This window comes from Salvelinus fontinalis, chromosome 39 (assembly GCF_029448725.1).
Source record: "Salvelinus fontinalis isolate EN_2023a chromosome 39, ASM2944872v1, whole genome shotgun sequence".
Lineage (NCBI taxonomy): Eukaryota > Metazoa > Chordata > Actinopteri > Salmoniformes > Salmonidae > Salvelinus > Salvelinus fontinalis.
The window spans coordinates 4,952,446-4,972,752 of NC_074703.1; the positions used below are offsets into that span (position 1 = coordinate 4,952,446).

The window sequence follows — 20,307 nt, forward strand, 5'->3', positions numbered from 1 at the left end:
ACTAACCTTCATAAACCTTCATCAGATGACAGTCCTATAACATCAGGTTACACATACACTTATGTTTTGTTCGAAAATGTGCATATTTAGAGCTGAAATCAGTGGTTATACATTGTGCTAACGTAGCATCTTTTTCCCAGAATGTGCGGATATTTTTATGACACTCCAACTATTCTGACCAAATAACTATTCATAAACGTTACTAGAAAATACATGTTGTATAGGAAACGATAGATACACTAGTTCTTAATGCAATCGCCGTGTTAGAATTCTAAAAATAACTTCATTACGACATCCAGCTTAGGTATAGCGAGAGAGTGCCCAAACTCTGGGCGCAAACGACTATTTCACATGTTCGACAGATATATGAAATAGCATCATAAAATGGGTCCTACTTTTGATGATCTTTCATCAGAATGTTGTACAAGGGGTCCTTTGTCCAGAACAATCGTTGTTTGGATTTAGAATGTCCTCTTCTCCAGTCAATTAGCACGGAAAGCTAGCAAAGTGGCGCTAAGCTCTCCTTCCTGAACAAAGGCACACAACGCAACACGCCTAACGTCCCGAATAAATTTCAATAATCTAATAAAACTATATTGAAAAAACATACTTTACGATGATATTGTCACATGTATCAAATCAAAGCCGGAGATATTAGTCGTCCATAACGACAGCTTTACAGAAGGCAATACCAGGTCCCTTCACGCGCTCTCCAGAAAACAGGAAACTGGTGACACGTCATGCCGAGAGCTATTATTCGACCCCAGATCAAGTTACACACTCAATTTCTTCTCTCACTGCTTGTCGACATCTAGTGGAAGACGTATGAAGTGCATGTATTCTAATAAATATCAAGGACATTAATAGGCAGGCCCTAGAACAGTGCATCAATTTCAGATTTTCCCCTTCCTGTCAGGAAGTTTGCTGCAAAAGGAGTTCTGTTTTACTCACAGATATAATTCAAACGGTTTTAGAAACTAGAGAGTGTTTTCTATCCAATAGTAATAATAATATGCATATTGTACGAGCAAGAATTGAGTACGAGGCCGTTTAAATTGGGGACGATTTTCCCCCAAAGTGAAAACAGCGCCCTCTGTCCTCAACAGGTTAAAGAGCTATTGAAATTTTAAATGTTTGATTTGTCACTATGTTGACGGTCCCTAACTGCTTTTGGTAGACGTAAGAAAAACTACGGGCCGTCGAATATCCAACCTGAAACTGACTTTACCTCAGTCCTTCTATGCTCTTTTCTTGACTCGCTCCCCAGTTGTAAGGACACAAGACGTTTCTACCAAGCATCTGGTGGCTTGTTGTTATCCCAATGTCAGAGAACCAGACCTGGTTCGATTCCTTCACATCATTCTTAACCAAACTCAGCCGCTGAGAAGTTCAAATACACAGCCATGACCGGTCGCTTACCTCAGGAATTGGTAGTTGAACACGAACTCGCTGTCCTAATCGGTTCGTCTCCTCTCTTTTTACAACCAAAACCCGAACGAAGTCCTATTGTCTACGTTGTCACCGTCCGTAAAAGTTCAGATCTTCCCCGGGAGAGAAAACATTGTGAGATGCCGAAGGGAGCGAGCGAGCAACGACGCTCTAAATCCCGGGAAATATGACACGGTTTGGAAGTTTGGCATTTTCCCCACGACAAGAGATTTTTCTTCACGCCCAAAAAACGTAAACACAGAATGAATTCAGATGCGTTTCAGATTCAAAGACGAACACACCTTTGGTTTAAGTCCGCCCTGATGAATTGGCAAGAAACTGCACTTTGAACTGTAACGCCCGCGGTACAGCAGCCAAGAAAAATAGGGACGGAGTATCTTCTCTCACTCCTCCCCCTCTCTCTCTCCCAAGAAAATACACAGAGCCTGTACGGATCAGTTTACACACAAGACGGGAAGAGAGTCTGCAAACTATCGTTGAAGCTGGAGAAAAACAACTGAGCCCTACACCCTCTTCTTTTCAGTGGCAGCGCCCAATAAAAAGAGGGATGGAGTATCTTCTCTCACTCCTCCCCCTCTCTTTCCCAAGAAAATACACTGAGCCTGTACGTATCAGTTTACACATAAGACGGGGAATAAGGAGAGGGGAGGACTGTCGATAGAATACGAAGAGGGGGGGGACTGTCGATAGAATAGGGAGAGGGAGAGGACTGTCGATGGACTAGGGAGAGGGGAAGACTGTCGATGGACTAGGGAGAGGGGAAGACTGTCGATGGAATAGGGAGAGTGGGAGGACTGTCGATGGAATAGGGTGAGGGGAGGACTGTCGATGGAATAGGGAGAGAGCAGGACTGTCTATGGAATAGGGAGAGGGGAGGACTGTCAATGGAATAGGGAGAGGGGAAGACTGTCGATGGAATATGGAGAGGGGAGGACTGTCAATGGAATAGGGAGAGGGGAGGACTGTCGATGGAATAGGGAGAGGGGAGGACTGTCGATGGAATAGGGAGAGGGGAGGACTGTCGATGGAATAGGGAGAGGGGAGGACTGTCGGTGGAATAGGGAGAGGGGAGGACTGTCGATGGAATAGGGAGAGGGGAGGACTGGCGATGGAATAGGGAGAGGGGAGGACTGTTGATGGAATAGGGAGAGGGGAGGACTGTGGATGGAATAGGGAGAGGGAATGACTGTCGATGGTCCCTAGTCCACCAAGCCAACAGGGGAAGGTCCCTAGTCCACCAAGCCAACAGGGGAAGGTCCCTAGTCCACGAAGCCAACCGGGGAAGGTCCCTAGTCCCCCAAACAGACCATTTTCACTTTCCATTTCCTAACAACTCCAGCTATTACTGACAATCCTGGAAACTGCCAGATGCTTGTCAGGCTCTGCTTAAGAAAAGTCAACTGAATGTGAATCACTGAGTTGCTCAGTGCACTTCCAGCAAACCATAGAAATCCTCCACCTGACCATTTGCAGTTTTAATTTCCTATCAGTCCTGGATATTACTGAACAGGGTTCCCCAACTGGCTTCCCTCAGGATATTACTGAACAGGGTTCCCCAACTGGCTTCCCTCAGGATATTACTGAACAGGGTCCCCCAACTGGCTTCCCTCAGGATATTACTGAACAGGGTTCCCCAACTGGCTTCCCTCAGGAGATTACTGAACAGGGTTCCCCAACTGGCTTCCCTCAGGATATTACTGAACAGGGATCCCCAACTGGCTTTCCTCAGAACATTACTGAACAGGGTTCCCCAACTGGCGTCCCTCAGGATATTACTGAACAGGGTTCCCCAACTGGCGGCCCTCAGGATATTACTGAACAGGGTTCCCCAACTGGCATCCCTCAGGATATTACTGAACAGGGTTCCCCAACTGGCTTCCCTCAGGATATTACTGAACAGGGTTCCCCAACTGGCTTCCCTCAGGATATTACTGAACAGGGTTCCCCAACTGGCTTCCCTCAGAATATTACTGAACAGGGTTCCCCAACTGGCAGCCCTCATGAGATTACTGAACAGGGTTCCCCAACTGGCTTCCCTCAGGATATTACTGAACAAGGTTCCCCAACTGGCTTCCCTCAGGATATTACTGAACAGGGATCCCCAACTGGCTTCCCTCAGAACATTACTGTACAGGGTTCCCCAACTGGCTTCCCTCAGAACATTACTGAACAAGGTTCCCCAACTGGCAGCCCTCAGGATATTACTGCTATGGCTTGGTAGTTTGGCACTGACTCCATGTTCTTTTCCATTTGTGTGTGTGTTTGTGTGTGAGTGTGTGTGTCACTGTTAGAGTTGACCAGTAGGTGACAGTAAAAGCTTGTTTTAAAAGTTCTCACTCTAAATTAAAGGGACAATCAGTGTGTGGTTGCAGTAACTGTATGACTTGTGATTGTTTTTACAGTCCAGTATGTAACTCTCTTCATAGTGCAGTAAACCACACTTGACAACAGCAGCCCTCTTCCTGAGGACAGAGCTAGCCTGGATGCCATAGACATCACAGCAGGTTGGTGGCACCTTAATTGGGGAGAACGGGCTCGTGGTAATGACTGGAGTGGAATCAGTGGAATGGCATCATTATTATAAGCCATCCTCCCCTCAGCAGGCTACTGTGGTAGACATGTCCTCATCAGGAGGGCCATGGTCCACTGTCCCAGCCGTCCTCCCCTCAGCAGGCTGCTGTGGTAGACATGTCCTCATCAGGAGGGCCATGGTCCACTGTCCCAGCCGTCCTCCCCTCAGCAGGCTGCTGTGATAGACATGTCCTCATCAGGAGGGCCATGGTCCACTGTCCCAGCCGTCCTCCCCTCAGCAGGCTGCTGTGGTAGACATGTCCTCATCAGGAGGGCCATGGTCCACTGTCCCAGCCGTGTCCCAACCGTCCTCCCCTCAGAAGGCTGCTGTGGTAGACATGTCCTCATCAGGAGGGCCATGGTCCACTGTCCCAGCCGTCCTCCCCTCAGCAGGCTACTGTGGTAGACATGTCCTCATCAGGAGGGCCATGGTCCACTGTCCCAGCCGTCCTCCCCTCAGCAGGCTGCTGTGGTAGACATGTCCTCATCAGGAGGGCCATGGTCCACTGTCTCAGCCGTCCTCCCCTCAGCAGGCTGCTGTGGTAGACATGTCCTCATCAGGAGGGCCATGGTCCACTGTCTCAGCCGTCCTCCCCTCAGCAGGCTGCTGTGGTAGACATGTCCTCATCAGGAGGTCCAGTTCCACATATGCCAGCTATAGCACATTGCATACAATTTGTTTCAAACGCCTTGCTCATCTGTGTCATGTAATATACACACATCCACAACTCCACATAGACTACACAGGCATGCCTGCACCTGACCTTCTATTCTCTATAATAAATAGGAATCTACAGAAAGACTATAGTAGTGGTAGTGGGTAGTGTTAAATAGAGTTGTGTTCGCATAACATCGGGTTAATGTCACGTCTGTGTGTTTATGCAAGGACATCTGTGTGTTTATGCAAGGACATCTGTGAGATGATTTCTGAATGTCACTGCTGAAGTTACCACAGGGGGAGAGATGTGTGTGTGACTCCAGTCATACCATTGAAAGGTAAACAGACTCTCTCTGTTCCTCTGGGTCTGCTGTTGGAGCTGGACTAGGGAGATAATCTACTGGCCACACTGGAGGAGGGAGGAAGGGAGAAAGTGAGGAAGGAAGGGAGGAAGGAAGGAAGGAAGGGGGAGGGAGAAAGATATAGAGAGAGAAAAAGAGAGAGAGAGAGAGAGAGAGGGGGCTCTCAGAGAGATAGAAAATGGAGAGAGAAGGGATAAGGATCTGGTGGAAAAAACATGAAAAATAAAGAAAGAGAGATACCAGCTCTCTCCAAATCATGATAGCATGCATCCATGTTATAACAGACAGGATTATGGGGGGTGTACTTTTGTTGTACGGTACGGGGGAGTGGAACACTGGAAGTAGAATGGTCCTGGGGTCTCACTTCCTGCTCTGGAGCACCACAGACGCCCCTACGGCCCCCAGCTCAACTTTCTCACGCTGGGAGCCAGAGAACACCAGAGAACACCACCACAGACCCTCCTCTATCCCAGAGATCCCCCTCTGCCCCTATGCCATGCAGCATTACCATGGAAACCTGTAATGCACATCACTGTTTTCTGATCTCACACAGATATGGGCGAGACAAAGGTGAACTCAGGTGAACTAGAGTTTGATATGTGATCGTTCTAGATGTGTGTGTAGGTGGTACGTGCCTTAACTTACCCTTAGCAGATGATTCATATCATGTCCTTCATACCACAACACTATGAGACAACAATGTTTATGCATCATCGCATTACTTAAGGATGATTTGTTTGTCTTTGGAGTGAGAGAGAGAAAAAGAGAGAGAGAGAGAGAGCGGGAGAGAAGGAGAGAAAGAGAGAGAGAAAGACAGAGAAATAGAGAGCGAGACAAAGAGAGAGTGAGAGAGAGAGAGAGAGAGAGAGAGAAAGGGTGAGAAAGGCTGAGAGAGAGAAAGAGAGAGAGAGAGAGAGAGAGAGAGAGAGAGAGAGAGAGAGAGAGAGAGAGAGAGAGAGAGAGAGAGAGAGAGAGAGAAAGGGTGAGAAAGGCTGAGAGAGAGAAAGAGAGAGAGAGAGAGAGAAAGGGTGAGAAAGGCTGAGAGAGAGAGAGAGAGAGAGAGAGAGAGAGAGAGAGAGAGAGAGAGAAAGGGTGAGAAAGGCTGAGAGAGAGAGAGAGAGAGAGAGAGAGAGAGAAAGGGTGAGAAAGGCTGAGAGAGAGAGAGAGAGAGAGAGAGAGAGAGAGAGAGAGAGAGAGGGTGAGAAAGGCTGAGAGAGTAAGAGAGAGAGAGAGAGCGGGAGGATGTGGGCTTTCACAGCTTCACAGCTTCCTTAAGTGTCCTGTGGATGACGCACTCACCACCGTAGCAGCATACGTGTTGGGAGCATCAATTCCCAACACAGCCCTCCGGCAATGAGAATCTGGAAGTTTCTCAAATAACTCAAACTGACCTCATTACCCCTCTTCCACCACTCCACACCTCCTCCAATCCCTGTCCCCATCACCTCATTCCAGCCTCTATGTGTCTCACACACACACAGTGTCTAACTGCATTACTTCCTCTGACGGGTTAGGGGTCAAGGGTCAGAGATCCCCTTCAACTGTCTCCAGGGAAACGCAGGGAGATGTGAACCTCCATCTGACTCTGAACGCTGTCCCTCGACGCTGTCACACACTCCCCGTGCCGCCCCCAACCCACCCCTGAGGCCTCGCAATACACTCCCACACACCCTCTCTTCCTCCTCACACACACTGACACACACGCCCCCGGCACAGTTCTCATGGTGCTGGGCCACCCTCCACCCTGTCCTCTGACCTGGCTGTCCCCCAGGGATGTGTTCTTTATCTCAGATACGCAACAACTCCAGTCCCATGTCCAGGTCCAGGCACCAGACAGGCCATGTGCTGCTGCCGCTCTACAACAGGGAGGTCTTCATTTACTGTCTTTCTTCAGAGCCTGTGTATGGTTGTTTCCATTCTGGTCTTTAATCAATAGTGAATTCATCAGATTCTCAACAATAACATGAATTAATCAATTGAGTGCCAAGGAAAGACAGAGAGCAGTCGATGCAGAGTGCAGATGAAGTCACACAGGCCCAGAGGACAGAGAAGACTAGAGTACCACTGCTGCACAAACCCAACTGTGTGAGCAGATATTACAATGACCAGACAAACCTACAGGTAACTGACAAAATAAAGGAAACACCAACAAAAAAACGTCTTAATAGGGTGTTGGGCCGCCAGAACAGCTTCAGTGCACCTTGATTCTACAATTCTTCCACGAGAAATTCCATCATTTGATATTTTGTTTATGGTGGTGTATGAGGAACCACTCCAGAATCTGGGTTGGGATCAATTGGGTTCAATTGGGTTGAGATCTGGTGACTGACACACACACACACACACACACACACACACACACACACACACACACACACACACACACACACACACACACACACACACACACACACACACACACACATACACACACACACACACACACACACACACTCTTTAACCTCTTATAAGGATCTCTACAGATCGGTGTCCCACCCACTGGACGGTTGAGCTAACATAGGCTAATGCGATTAGCATGAGGTTGTAAGTAACAAGAAAATTCCCCAGGACATAGACATATCTGATATTGGCAGAAAGCTTAAATTCTTGTTAATCTAACTTTACTGTCCAATTTACAGTAGCTATTACAGTAAAAGAATACCATGCTATTGTTTGAGGAGAGTGCACAGTTTTGAACTTGAAAAGTTATTAATTAACCAATTAGGCACATTTGGGCAGTCTTGATACAACCTTTTGAACAGATATACAATGGTTCATTGGATCAGTATAAACTTTGCACATACACTGCTGCCATCTAGTGGCCCAAATGTAAATTGCACCTGGAATAATACATTATGGCCTTTCTCTTGTATTTCAAAGATGATGGTACAAAAAAAATGCAACAAAACTGTTTTTTGTTTCTTTGGATGATCTTTTACCAGATCTAATGTGTTATATTCTCCTACATTCCTTTCACATTTCCACAACCTTCAAAGTGTTTCCTTTCAAATGGTATCAAGAATATGCATGTCCTTGCTTCAGGGCCTGAGCTACAGGCAGTTAGAATTGGGTATGTCATTTTAGGTGAAAACTGAAAAAAAGGGGCGGACCCCCTATGCTCCTTTGAGACCCCTCTTTCAAAATCACTGAGCTGTATAAAAAATACATAACCCTAGGCATGATGGGATGTTAATTGAATCATTAAATCAGGAACCACACCTGTGTGGAAGCACCTGCTTTCAATATATGTTGTATCCCACATTTACTGTGTTTAGAGTTTCCTTTATTTTGGCAGTTACCTGTATATTTATGCATACAGTGTACTGTAGGTGGAGAATAATATTGAGGCACACACACACACACACACACACACACACACACACACACACACACACACACAGAGAGAGAGAGAGAGAGAGATGCCCAGACACACACACACCAGAGGCGGCAGGTAGGAGGAGCTATAGGAGGATGGGCTCATTGTAATGACTGGAATGGAGTCATGGAAGAGTCAAACACATTGTTTTCCATGTGGTTGATGTGTTTGGTACCATTCCATTGATTCCATTCCAGCTATTACAATGAGCCTGTCTTCATATAACTCCTCCCACCAGCCTCCTCTGACACAGACACACACACACACACACACACACACACACACACACACACACACACACACACACACACACACACACACACACACACACACACACACACACACACACACACACACACACACACACACACACACACACACACAGTAAGAAAATGAGAAATGACCCATCAAACTCTTTCCGGGTTGTTGAGATGAGTATAATTAATTTGTGCGTTCCTAATGACTTTTTCTCTTGGTTATTCTCATTGAATTGGACCACCACAGAGATCAGTAATTACAATCCAGCCTGTGTGTGCTGCTGTGCATGCTAAAGCATTATCACCAGCAGGTAGGAAACCACTGATGAAGGTATTCCCCACCAGAGATCAAAGCAAAATCAGAGATGAATCACCTGGTGCATCCCAAACGGCAGCCAGCGCCCATCCGATGAATCTCCTGCACTTAGCCGACCTTTTAAAAGCTTTATGAAAAGACCACCTATTGAGAGTGAGAGGACCTTTCTAATAACGGCCTAATACTCCACCAGGGGTTTCTACCTGATCCAGACAGAGTGATACTGACACACCATCAAAACAAAGCAGAACAAGCACATCCTCAAAGATCCTCCATCCTTCTATTAAATGGATAACGGACTATAATCTCTCTGGGGGAAATGTAGAATATATTTCTTTGAAATCAGATGAAAAGCTTTCCAAGATACAGCAGACGTGTATCTCTTAATCCTCCTTAAAAACCAGAGGAGCTTTCATTCAAACAAACAGGGGTAGAGGGTCACACACACACACACACACACACACACACACACACACACACACACACACACACACACACACACACACACACACACACACACACACACACACACACACACACACACACACACACACACACACACACACTACGGGTTGTACTACAAAAGTTGTACTTTTTGGTTCAGTCAGACGTCAATAAGGTGTTATGTCATTGGCTACAGGTGCAGATAGGGGGAGATCCATAGATACTCTAATGAAATCATTCCTTGGTCTACCGCTGGAGAAAGCAACATCTTGACCGTTAGACCAAGAGGAAATTTGCTTGGGCCGACACTGATTTTGAACTACATCATCACGTGACCATGAGCAACCGCGACCCTGAGCAACCATGACCGACTCATATCAGCTACGTGTGTTTGTGTCAGAATCAGGTTTCCGTTTAATTAGGGGAGCAGTCATAACACATTGCTGTCAGTGCCCAGGGTAAGACATGGTCATCTATGACCATTTAATAACACTGTTATGATGAAGCATTATGGAAAGGCCGATCATGGCAACTGGCATAATAGTGAATAGCCATGAACCAGAGGCCTATGTAGGAGACAGCGAGCAAGTGTTGTCTGCAAACAATAGTCTGCTCAATCAGTGATCTTAATCAGGAGAAATCAATCATTCATTGATGAGGAAACATGGTCACTGTGTAGCCTAGTGTATGTAGGCTATTACATCATTCCACACTGTAGCTTACATCTGCATATTGTCACATGCAACGACCTAAATTCATATTTGCTGCTGTTGGTTGCTTTATGTCTGTCAACGTAATGGGAACGTGATCCATCCATCATTTATTACCAATATACGTTTTATTTGACCTTATTAACGAGAACAGAACTGTCAGAAACGTTTGCCTACATCATTTGTGTAAAACGGCGGAATAAAACACAACCGTTAAGTGATCGCTCCCGTTTTTTTTAGGTGACCTAAATAACGGGATACTGTTTTTATGCACTCATCTGTCTGGGTGATATTTCTGCAGAAAGCCACGTCTGTCCACCGTGTAGGAGTGGACGCAAAAATCACACGATGCTGCTACTGATGATGCGAGCGCAGTTCTAATGGAACGAATGAATTCGCTTCAGAACGGCAGCGTCCTCCATTGGATCATTTCACAAATCTCACCAGGAGAAAATCAATGACCGGACAACACAAGACATCCCATAACAGGACGCGTCTAAAAAACTGACTGAACACAGCGGAGCCGTAGATAGGGGTAAGTAATGCGGAGAGGTTTCAGAAAGCCTAATATTTATTTAATTTGACTCGGTCTGGTGATAATATTCACACATTGTCATGTCACATGATTGTGTACCCCTTGTCATCTGTAAACCGCGCACCTCGAGATATGAAACGGTTCCAAATGATACAATGATTAGTATAGAACACGATTTTTTTTGCCAACAATAATTGCACATTCCTAAGATCAATGACAAGTGCTTACTTCACATATAGGTCTGATTCATCGTTGTACCTGCTGGCCGTTTACATCAGTAGGCTACTGGTTCATTGCGCCTAACAATAGAATTGTAGCCTAGAGGTCAGTTGTAGACTTGCCTATCCAAGGTCCTCCCATGTCCTTGTAGGAGACATGTCAATTCCAAGTATAAACTATATGGACAATGCGTATATATATATTCAGTCACAGAATACAGTTTGTGTGTTCATAAAAAAATATGCGAATATTTACTGAAGCCTTTGCCTATAAAATGTAACCCTCTTAAAAATATGAATCTGTTTAATAAAACCGCACCCTTGCGTTGTAGCCTGCTACATACAGTATGCCTACCATTCCTACACATGTACCTTACCCCACCACATGATTGGTGCTGGAACCTAGCGGCAAGGGAAGCTTGCCTCACCAGACTTGGTCAAGTTTTGAAATCCGATAGCGGAGAGCAGTATGGCCAGCCGACGCGCTAAAAGGCTAAAAATAACCACCTCCAATATATGCTGTGTGGTTACTGTCTCCCAAAACCAGCCGACCTGAATGAAACCGCGTCAATAAGGACACTTCTCTGAGGTAAGCCACATTGATCTCTATTATTATTCTGTTGTGGCCGTGTCTGCTATGTTGTGCCATGTGTTCAGCTACAGGGTCATATAACTCATAGGAGAGGTCTGAAAACGACTTTCTTGTGAGAGGTGTTGAGTTCTTTTCAGAATAACTGTCGGGAAACTACTTTCCAGCTTCAATTGGACAACTACCTGTATAATATGCAGTTTGTATAAAATCCCTATATAAATATTAAACCTATGAATTTTAACATGGTTTGGCAACATTTCTTTAATTATTTCCTGTGATTGGCTCCATTATGTTGAGAGCCAACAGGACTTTTAGATTGGTCAGGAATAAGATGAGCAGCTCTTGGATGTCAGTAATGGTTCTCTAGACTAAACCGCAACCTTCTCTATCATCAGACCAGATCATTCCTTATCAAGGTGTACCATCATTTCATGTCCTGAAAAACAGAATAAAGCAGAGGTATATTTGTGCAGTAAGATATTCCAGTTTGACTTGTGGTGCCAGTGTTGTGCCTTGAAGAATTGGTGTAGGCAGGTGAATAACAGTGCACTGCTGTTACTGTCAGTGTTGTCAACCATGTCAACAGAGGTTAGTGAGGTCTCTGTTGTCAAGGAAAGGCATTAACACAAATTACATTAGAGAAAGTCATGTCTTGGGAAATAGTATGGTGCATTCCTCCCTTTAATGATTATTGATCCATGTAAACTCTCTAAGCATTGTTTATTTTTTACTTAACCTTTATTTAACTAGGCAAGCCAGTTAAGAACAAATTATTATTTACAATGACGGCACACCAAAAGGCCTCCTGCGGGGACGGGGGCTGGGATTTAAAAAAAAATATATATATATATTAAACAAAATAGGACAAAACACACATCAGACAAGAGAGACGCCACAACACTACATAAAGAGTCTCTATATTGAAAGCACCATATCCGTTGGCTAATGTTATTTGAATCATGAAAAGCACTTTAGTCTTACTAATGTATCCTGTGTTTTTTAAAAGCTGATTCACCTTTAAAAGAGCATTACGGCTAGACCACTTTCATTGTTTACTTCTCCATTGTCCAGCCACTAGACTAGCTGATGCTCTTGACTTGACTGACAGTTTTGTGGCTTGGATCCTCCCCCCAGGCTTCTCTGGACCAATAAGGTGGCATGGCTGGCTTGTCGTTCTGTGGCAACAATGTGACCAAGAATGCCTACAATGTGGATACGGGGATGTTGAACAATGGCTGCTTCGTGGACGCCCTCAACCTGGTCCCTCACGTCTTCCTGCTCTTCATCACCTTCCCCATCCTCTTCATTGGTACGTGGACCATGCAACGTCCTTTACCTTCATGATGTGTGTGTGTGTGTGTGTGACCACCTTTAATCCTAGAGATCACACAGAACACTGATCTCTAAAGGTTTAACAGAAACAGGGACAGAATAGGATCAGAAGGGAACACAACGGGCTCAGAAGGGGACAGAATAGGATCAGAAGGGGACAGAACGGGCTCAGAAGGGGACAGAACAGGATCAGAAGGGGACAGAACAGGCTCAGAAGGGGACAGAACAGGCTCAGAAGGGGACAGAACAGGCTCAGAAGGGGACAGAACAGGCTCAGAAGGGGACAGAACAGGCTCAGAAGGGGACAGAACAGGCTCAGAAGGGGACAGAACAGGCTCAGAAGGGGTCAGAACAGGATCAGAAGGGGACAGAACAGGCTCAGAAGGGGACAGAACAGGATCAGAAGGGGACAGAACAGGCTCAGAAGGGGACAGAACAGGCTCAGAAGGGGACAGAACAGGCTCAGAAGGGGACAGAACAGGCTCAGAAGGGGACAGAACAGGATCAGAAGGGGACAGAACAGGATCAGAAGGGGACAGAACAGGCTCAGAAGGGGACAGAACAGGCTCAGAAGGGGACAGAACAGGCTCAGAAGGGGACAGAACAGGATCAGAAGGGGACAGAACAGGCTCAGAAGGGGACAGAACAGGCTCAGAAGGGGACAGAACAGACTCAGAAGGGGACAGAACAGGCTCAGAAGGGGACAGAACAGGCGCAAAAGGGGACAGAACAGACTCAGAAGGGGACAGAACAGGCTCAGAAGGGGACAGAACAGGCTCAGAAGGGGACAGAACAGGATCAGAAGGGGACAGAACAGGCTCAGAAGGGGACAGAACAGGCTCAGAAGGGGACAGAACAGGCTCAGAAGGGGACAGAACAGGCTCAGAAGGGGACAGAACAGGCTCAGGAGGGGACAGAACAGGCTCAGAAGGGGACAGAACAGGCTCAGAAGGGGACAGAACAGGCTCAGAAGGGGACAGAACAGGCTCAGAAGGGGACAGAACAGGCTCAGAAGGGGACAGAATGGGTCAGAAAGGGATAGAATTGCTTTAGCTCTGATGGTCTGTGTTTGTGTTTGTGTGGGTGATAATGTGGGTGTGTGCGTGACAATCCCAAAGCAACATGATTCAATGATGCCTTTGGTAACAGTCCTTTCATCCCCCACACATGCTTCACCAACAGAAAGCAGTATTAAGATGCTGCACTGTATTCAAGCTACTGTCATCCCCCACACATGCTTCACCAACAGAAAGCAGTATTAAGATGCTGCACTGTATTCAAGCTACTGTCATCCCCCACACATGCTTCACCAACAGAAAGCAGTATTAAGATGCTGCACTGTATTCAAGCTACTGTCATCCCCCACACATGCTTCACCAACAGAAAGCAGTATTAAGATGCTGCACTATATTCAAGCTACTGTCATCCCCCACACATGCTTCACCAACAGAAAGCAGTATTAAGATGCTGCAATGTATACAAGCTACTGTCATCCCCCACACATGCTTCACCAACAGAAAGCAGTATTAAGATGCTGCACTGTATTCAAGCTACTGTCATCCCCCACACATGCTTCACCAACAGAAAGCAGTATTAACATGCTGCACTGTATACAAGCTACTGTCATCCCCCACACATGCTTCACCAACAGAAAGCAGTATTAAGATGCTGCACTGTATACAAGCTACTTTTCATTCTTTCTGAGCTTTCAGTCTCACCGTTCAGATAAAGCCTTGAAGCTAGCATAACGCCTACTGACCACAGACTGGGTTTAATCAATCCCACTGTTACAGACTCACAGTCCTGTGTAGAAGATAGGAAACTCTGTGTAAAGCCCTATGATTGATCTTGTGTCAGACATTCAGCACTGGTCTGTATGTGGGGTGGCAGGTAGCCTGGTGGTTAGAGCGTTGGACTAGTAACCGAAAAGCTGCTATATCGATTCCCCCGAGCTGACAAGGTAAAAATCTGTCGTTCTGCCCCTGAACAAGGCAGTTAACCCACTGTTCCTAGGCCGTCATTGAAAATAAGAATTTGTTCTTAACTGACTTGCCTAGTCAAATAAAAAAAATGTGTTCTTCATTGATCTGCTGGCTGTCAGTCTCATTTTCACCGGTCAACATAAAGCAGCTTTCCCCAGACCACAGAACAGCTGGTTAGACTCCTGGCTCTGGCCCAGACTTTATCTAACTGATTAGGAGAGCTGTGGGACTGTGGGATTGTGGTCTCTAAATTGTTGTGGGACTGTGAGAAAACATATTTTCTTGAAGAACAGGTCAGATGCAAAACTTGGTAACAGAATGACGACACCGACAGCACAAGCCATTATTCTGTTACCAAACTTTGCATCTGCACTGGTGTAAATGTGTTCTTGTAAAATGTTCAGTGGAAGTTGTTAAAAGTAGTCCTTGTGCATATAAGGGTATGGTTTGTTCAACTTGGCAATCATTGTTTTTTGTTTGACATACATTTTAAAGTGAAAAATCTGACTCTCAGCATCACTCTCTTATCGTGTAATTTCCCCAATCACATCAATTTGGCTAGCTAACAGCTAACTTTACGTGGATAAATTAGCTAGGTAATTATCTCTGAATATTGTTTGATTTGCTTGCCAGATGTAGCGATGAGTGTCAGACAGATAACTTCACCAGGACGATTTTAGACTCAAAATATAGGCTACTTGCCGATTTCAAGCTCTTTCCAAAAGCCTTCTCTGATGACGCAAGCTAAAAACACACGTCGTTTCCTTAGATAGTTAGCTACATGCCCAATCGATATGCTACCCTCACGTACTGTAGCCTATTTATTTTATTTATTTATTTTTAATTTTATTTTACCGTTATTTTACCAGGTAAGTTGACTGAGAACACATTCTCATTTGCAGCAACGACCTGGGGAATAGTTACAGGGGAGAGGAGGGGGGATGAATGAGCCAATTGTAAACTGGGGATTATTAGGTGACCATGATGGTTTGAGGGCCAGATTGGGAATTTAGCCAGGACACCGGGGTTAACACCCCTACTCTTACGATAAGTGCCATGGGATCTTTAATGACCTCAGAGAGTCAGGACACCCGTTTAACGTCCCATCCGAAAGACGGCACCCTACACAGGTCAGTGTCCCCAATCACTGCCCTGGGGCATTGGGATATTTTTTTAGACCAGAGGAAAGAGTGCCTCCTACTGGCCCTCCAACACCACTTCCAGCAGCATCTGGTCTCCCATCCAGGGACTGACCAGGACCAACCCTGCTTAGCTTCAGAAGCAAGCCAGCAGTGGTATGCAGGGTGGTATGAAATGAAATGACATCAGCTATGTTTACTGATGGTGAGAAGCATTCAGTTACTGGCTGTGCAACTATAATATGGAGCTAAATGTGCACATTTTCTTTGCATGGAATAATCTAAAATTAATAGGTGATCCTATTACAACCAAATTTAGTTGGTAACATTTAGTTGGCAAATCCTTGAAAATGGCACGCAGTTGTCAATGTTTTTAGCGGAGTGGGGGCCTCCCTGCCCCCCAGCAGACAAATCCAACGTTCTGCACCTTAACGCAACGTTTATTGATAACAATCTATTGTTGTGTTGTTCAAGAAGGCCTACTCTGGGGAAACTGACTGGGTGTGTCTGTTGCTCATCTGCTTAATGGGAATGGCTCTGACTAGCAGCCCAGTCCCTGAGGAAAACATTAACTGATGCTTCCTGGTCAAATCTTTGTGTGTGTGTTTTTCATTTCAAATCAAATCAAATTGTATTGGTCACATACACATGGTTAGCAGATGTTAATGCGAGTGTAGCGAAATGCTTGTGCTTCTAGTTCAGACCGTGCAGTAATATCTAACAAGTAACATAACAATTTAACAACAACTACCTTATACACACATGTGTAAAGGAATGAATAAGAATATGTACATATAAATATATGGATGAGCGATAGCCGAACGGCATAGGCTAGATGCAGTAGATGGTATAGAGTACAGTATATACATATGAGATGAGTAATGTAGGGTATGTAAACATTATATAAAGTGGCATTGTTTAAAGTGACTAGTGATACATTTATTACATCCAATTTTTTATTATTAAAGTGGCTAGAGATTTGAGTCAGTATGTTGGCAGCAGTCACTCAATGTTAGTGATGTCTGTTTAACAGTCTGATGGCCTTGAGATAGAAGCTGTTTTTCAGTTTCTCGGTCCCTGCTTTGATGCACCTGTACTGACCTCGCCTTCTGGATGTTAGCGGGGTGAACAGGCAGTGGCTCGAGTGGTTGTTGTCCTTGATGATCTTTTTGGCCTTCCTGTGACATCGGGGGGTGTAGGTGTCCTGGAGGGCAGGTAGTTTGCCCCCGGTGATGCGTTGTGCAGACCTCACTACCCTCTGGAGAGCCTTACGGTTGTGTGCGGAGCAGTTGCCGTACCAGGCGGTGATACAGCCCGACAGGATGCTCTCAATTATGCATCTGTAAAAGTTTGTGAGTGTTTTAGGTGACAAGCCAAATTTCTTCAGCCTCCTGAGGTTGAAGAGGCGCTGTTTCTCTGTTACTGTATGTTCTGAGTGTTTGCTTTGACCATTATATTTAAAGATGTACAAACAGTTAACGTTGATCATTAGACTTAAAGGAATACAAACAGTTGACCATTGAGGGCACTTGCCAAAGTTGCCTGCATTATCCAAGAGTCACCCAGAACATCCATGACTTTCATCGTTTGTCAGGAACACCTTAATAATGCAGAGTGCTTTAGAATGAACTGCTGTGTTTCCCTGTTGACGTCATCTGTTACTGATCACAGATTACATGACAAATACAGTTATCATTAATGTAATCCTTTGGATTACTCAAAATGAGTAACGTCATTACTTGGATTACTTGTGGATTACGTTACTGCCCAACACTGTGTGTTTGCATGTCCGTGCATGCGTTCTTACGCGTGTGTGCTTATGTTCCTGCTTATCTGAGTGTGTGTGTTCTCCTAGGCTGGGGCAGTCAGAGCTCTAAGGTTCAGATCCACCATAACACCTGGCTCCACTTCCCTCCCTCTAGGCTGGGGCAGTCAGAGCTCTAAGGTTCAGATCCACCATAACACCTGGCTCCACTTCCCTGGACACAACCTGCGCTGGATCCTCACCTTCACTCTGCTGTTTGTCCACGTCTGTGAGATCGCTGAGGGAATCGTCTCCAACAAGTAAGAACCCCCCTGAAACTACTTCCTGTTACCAAAGAGGTAGTCTACTGTGGAAAACGAAACATTAGTAGCTGGTCAGAAGCCAGTGTTCACATGAGATTTTGTTCTGCATTGCTGAGATTACAGAAGAAGTGCTATTCCTCTCTGTCATTGTTGTATCCTAAAATGAATGGCTCCCAAGTTTCTGGTGCAGTGAACTATTGAATTTCCTTGCTTCCCTCCAGACCAATGTTTATAGAAAAATGAAACCACTGTCCCTCAAAATAACCCCACTCTCCCGTTTACCCAGACTGCAACCAATAAGATCCTCCAAAATGCTGCAGTAACACAAAGCTATGATCGGAGCCATCGTCTGATGCATCACAAACCCTGCATCTAAACCTGTTGAATGCACCACGTGCTGATTTAGTGGCTGAAGCTAGCAGCTTCCTTCCATGAACAGTTTCAGTGTCGCCCAACATTTGATACAAATATATTTACATTTTTGGGGGGGAGGGGCAAAAAATTAAGAGTACCGATTATTGTATGGTACAATATACAAATGTTTTTGAGAAGGATCATTTGAAAAATATAATTGTATTGAGTAAATGTATTTATTGGTTTCTTTTCATTTGAAAAGAAGGTTATTTGTTGATGTAAAAATGGAAATGTACTGATTTTCAGTGTCATTAGATTTGGGGTTGTGATAAATTATTGCAAAAAATGGGGTCCCCAGAAATCCTGGTGAAAAAGTTTGAATGCCACTGGGTTAACTGTATGAGACTGAATACAATGTCAACCTATAAACCAGAGATACGTTGCAAAGTGACTTTGTTTCTTTGAATATTGATGCAATCTCCTGTCTCTCTATCCTTTCAGACAGATGGACACCAACCACCTCCACCTCTTCATGCCAGCGTTTATGGGGTTCATAGCAGCCACTACATCTGTGGTGTACTACCACAACATAGAAACCTCCAACTTCCCCAAACTACTGCTGGGTGAGTCAAAATGATACCACCAGTGCATTCATTACTCCAAATGCTGAATTAGAGCTGAATTAGCCTCCCTTTGGTGCAGTAGTTTAGAGGCTGGCAGATGGCCCAAACACAGTTAGCTACACATGAACCGTTCTGCTGTACATAATAAAGTACACTTGTAATACATCTCTGGGAAAAGTAGTGCACTAAGTGACCAACCTCCCTCTTCCTCAGCTCTGTTTATCTACTGGGTTCTGGCGTTCATCACCAAGTCCATCAAGCTGTGGAAGTTTGCAGAGTACGGTGTTGGAGTGCTGCACCTGCGGTTCTGTATCACAGCCCTGCTGGTCGTTCTGTACGGACTCCTCATGGCTGTAGAGATCAACGTCATCAGGGTCAGGGTGAGTTAGAGTACTGGTGGACTGACTGCTTCCTGGGTCAGGGGTCATACAGGCTCTATATAAAGAGAAGAAGGAAGAGGAGGATGTGATGTGGTGTACTGATGTGATCTGATAGCAGATGCTTGGTCTTTATTTCAGCTCCTGTTGGCTTTTTACTTTTTTACCTGGTGTGTGTGTGTGTGTCTTTCTCTGTCTTTGTGTCCTGGTGTGTGTGTGTGTCTTTCTCTGTCTTTGTGTCCTGGTGTCCGTGCAGAGGTACGTGTTCTTCGCCAACCCCCAGAAGGTAAAGCCTCCAGAGGACCTTCAGGACCTGGGAGTGAGGTTCCTCCAGCCCTTCGTCAACCTCCTCTCCAAGGCCACATACTGGTGGATGAACCCCCTGATTATAGGTTAGTTTCCTACGTTCCTTCCTTCCAGGTGTTTTTCCTGGCCACTGTTCTTCAGCTTCTGCAATGATTGCTCTTTGGGGTTTAGGCTGGGTATCTGTAAAGTACTTTGTGACAGCTGCTGATGTAAAAAAAGGACTTTGATTGATGTACAATTATTTTGATGGATTGATGGCTTGATCACAGGAGCCCATAAAAGACCCATTGAGCTGAAGAAGATAGGCAAGCTCCCCATCGCCATGAGAGCCCTCACCAACTACCTGAAGCTCAAAGACGCCTACGAGGATCAGAGGGTGAGTGGAGGAGGGAGCGACAGAGTTTCATATTCTACTTCTGACAGTGACATACCATTCAATTGATCCCCAGTGCAGTGACATACCATTCAATGGATCCCCAGTGCAGTGACATACCATTCAATGGATCCCCAGTGCAGTGACATACCATTCAATGGATCCCCAGTGCAGTGACATACCATTCAATGGATCCCCAGTGCAGTGACATACCATTCAATGGATCCCCAGTGCAGTGACATACCATTCAATGGATCCCCAGTGCA

At 45.4% G+C, this 20,307-nt stretch overlaps 2 protein-coding genes across 7 annotated transcripts in view; one reads left to right on the plus strand and one right to left on the minus strand.

Annotated features, from left to right (window-relative positions):
* LOC129838899 (plexin-B2-like) overlaps positions 1 to 11,381 on the minus strand; it is a 70,217-nt gene extending 58,836 nt beyond the window's left edge. For 2 of the 4 annotated variants that reach the window (XM_055906156.1, XM_055906157.1), the window contains exon 1: positions 1,420 to 1,986. Coding sequence is in view for 1 of the 4 variants with exons in the window: in XM_055906155.1 (XP_055762130.1) it covers positions 11,274 to 11,283 (10 nt within the window). In the remaining 3 variants the exon portion in view is untranslated. Of the gene's footprint in view, positions 1 to 1,228; positions 1,388 to 1,419; positions 1,987 to 11,273 lie in introns of those variants that run through there. The other 2 variants (XM_055906155.1, XM_055906160.1) reach the window with 2 other exon arrangements.
* On the plus strand, positions 10,166 to 20,299 carry LOC129838900 (ATP-binding cassette sub-family C member 9-like). 3 transcript variants are annotated; one of them, XM_055906161.1, is made up of 8 exons: positions 10,166 to 10,678; positions 11,444 to 11,485; positions 12,623 to 12,797; positions 17,864 to 18,005; positions 18,864 to 18,985; positions 19,199 to 19,365; positions 19,619 to 19,754; positions 19,938 to 20,299. In XM_055906161.1, the coding sequence occupies exons 3-8, from the start codon at positions 12,647 to 12,649 to the stop codon at positions 20,108 to 20,110; spliced, it is 891 nt and encodes a 296-aa protein (XP_055762136.1). In that variant the 5' UTR covers positions 10,166 to 10,678; positions 11,444 to 11,485; positions 12,623 to 12,646; the 3' UTR covers positions 20,111 to 20,299. The 3 variants fall into 3 exon arrangements, with proteins under 3 accessions (XP_055762136.1, XP_055762137.1, XP_055762138.1); XM_055906162.1 differs by lacking the exon at positions 11,444 to 11,485; XM_055906163.1 differs by lacking the exons at positions 10,166 to 10,678; positions 11,444 to 11,485 and having other exon boundaries at positions 12,631 to 12,797; positions 17,797 to 18,005.
* Positions 20,300 to 20,307: the final 8 nt, after the last annotated feature.

Coding starts and splice junctions, on each gene's coding strand:
- LOC129838900 (XM_055906161.1), top strand. CDS start 12,647: ATGGCTGGCTTGTCGTTCTGTGGCAACAATGTGACCAAGAATGCCTAC. Junction 12,798..17,863: donor CTTCCCCATCCTCTTCATTG/GTACGTGGACCA, acceptor CCCTCCCTCTAG/GCTGGGGCAGTCAGAGCTCT. Junction 19,366..19,618: donor TCAACGTCATCAGGGTCAGG/GTGAGTTAGAGT, acceptor GTGTCCGTGCAG/AGGTACGTGTTCTTCGCCAA.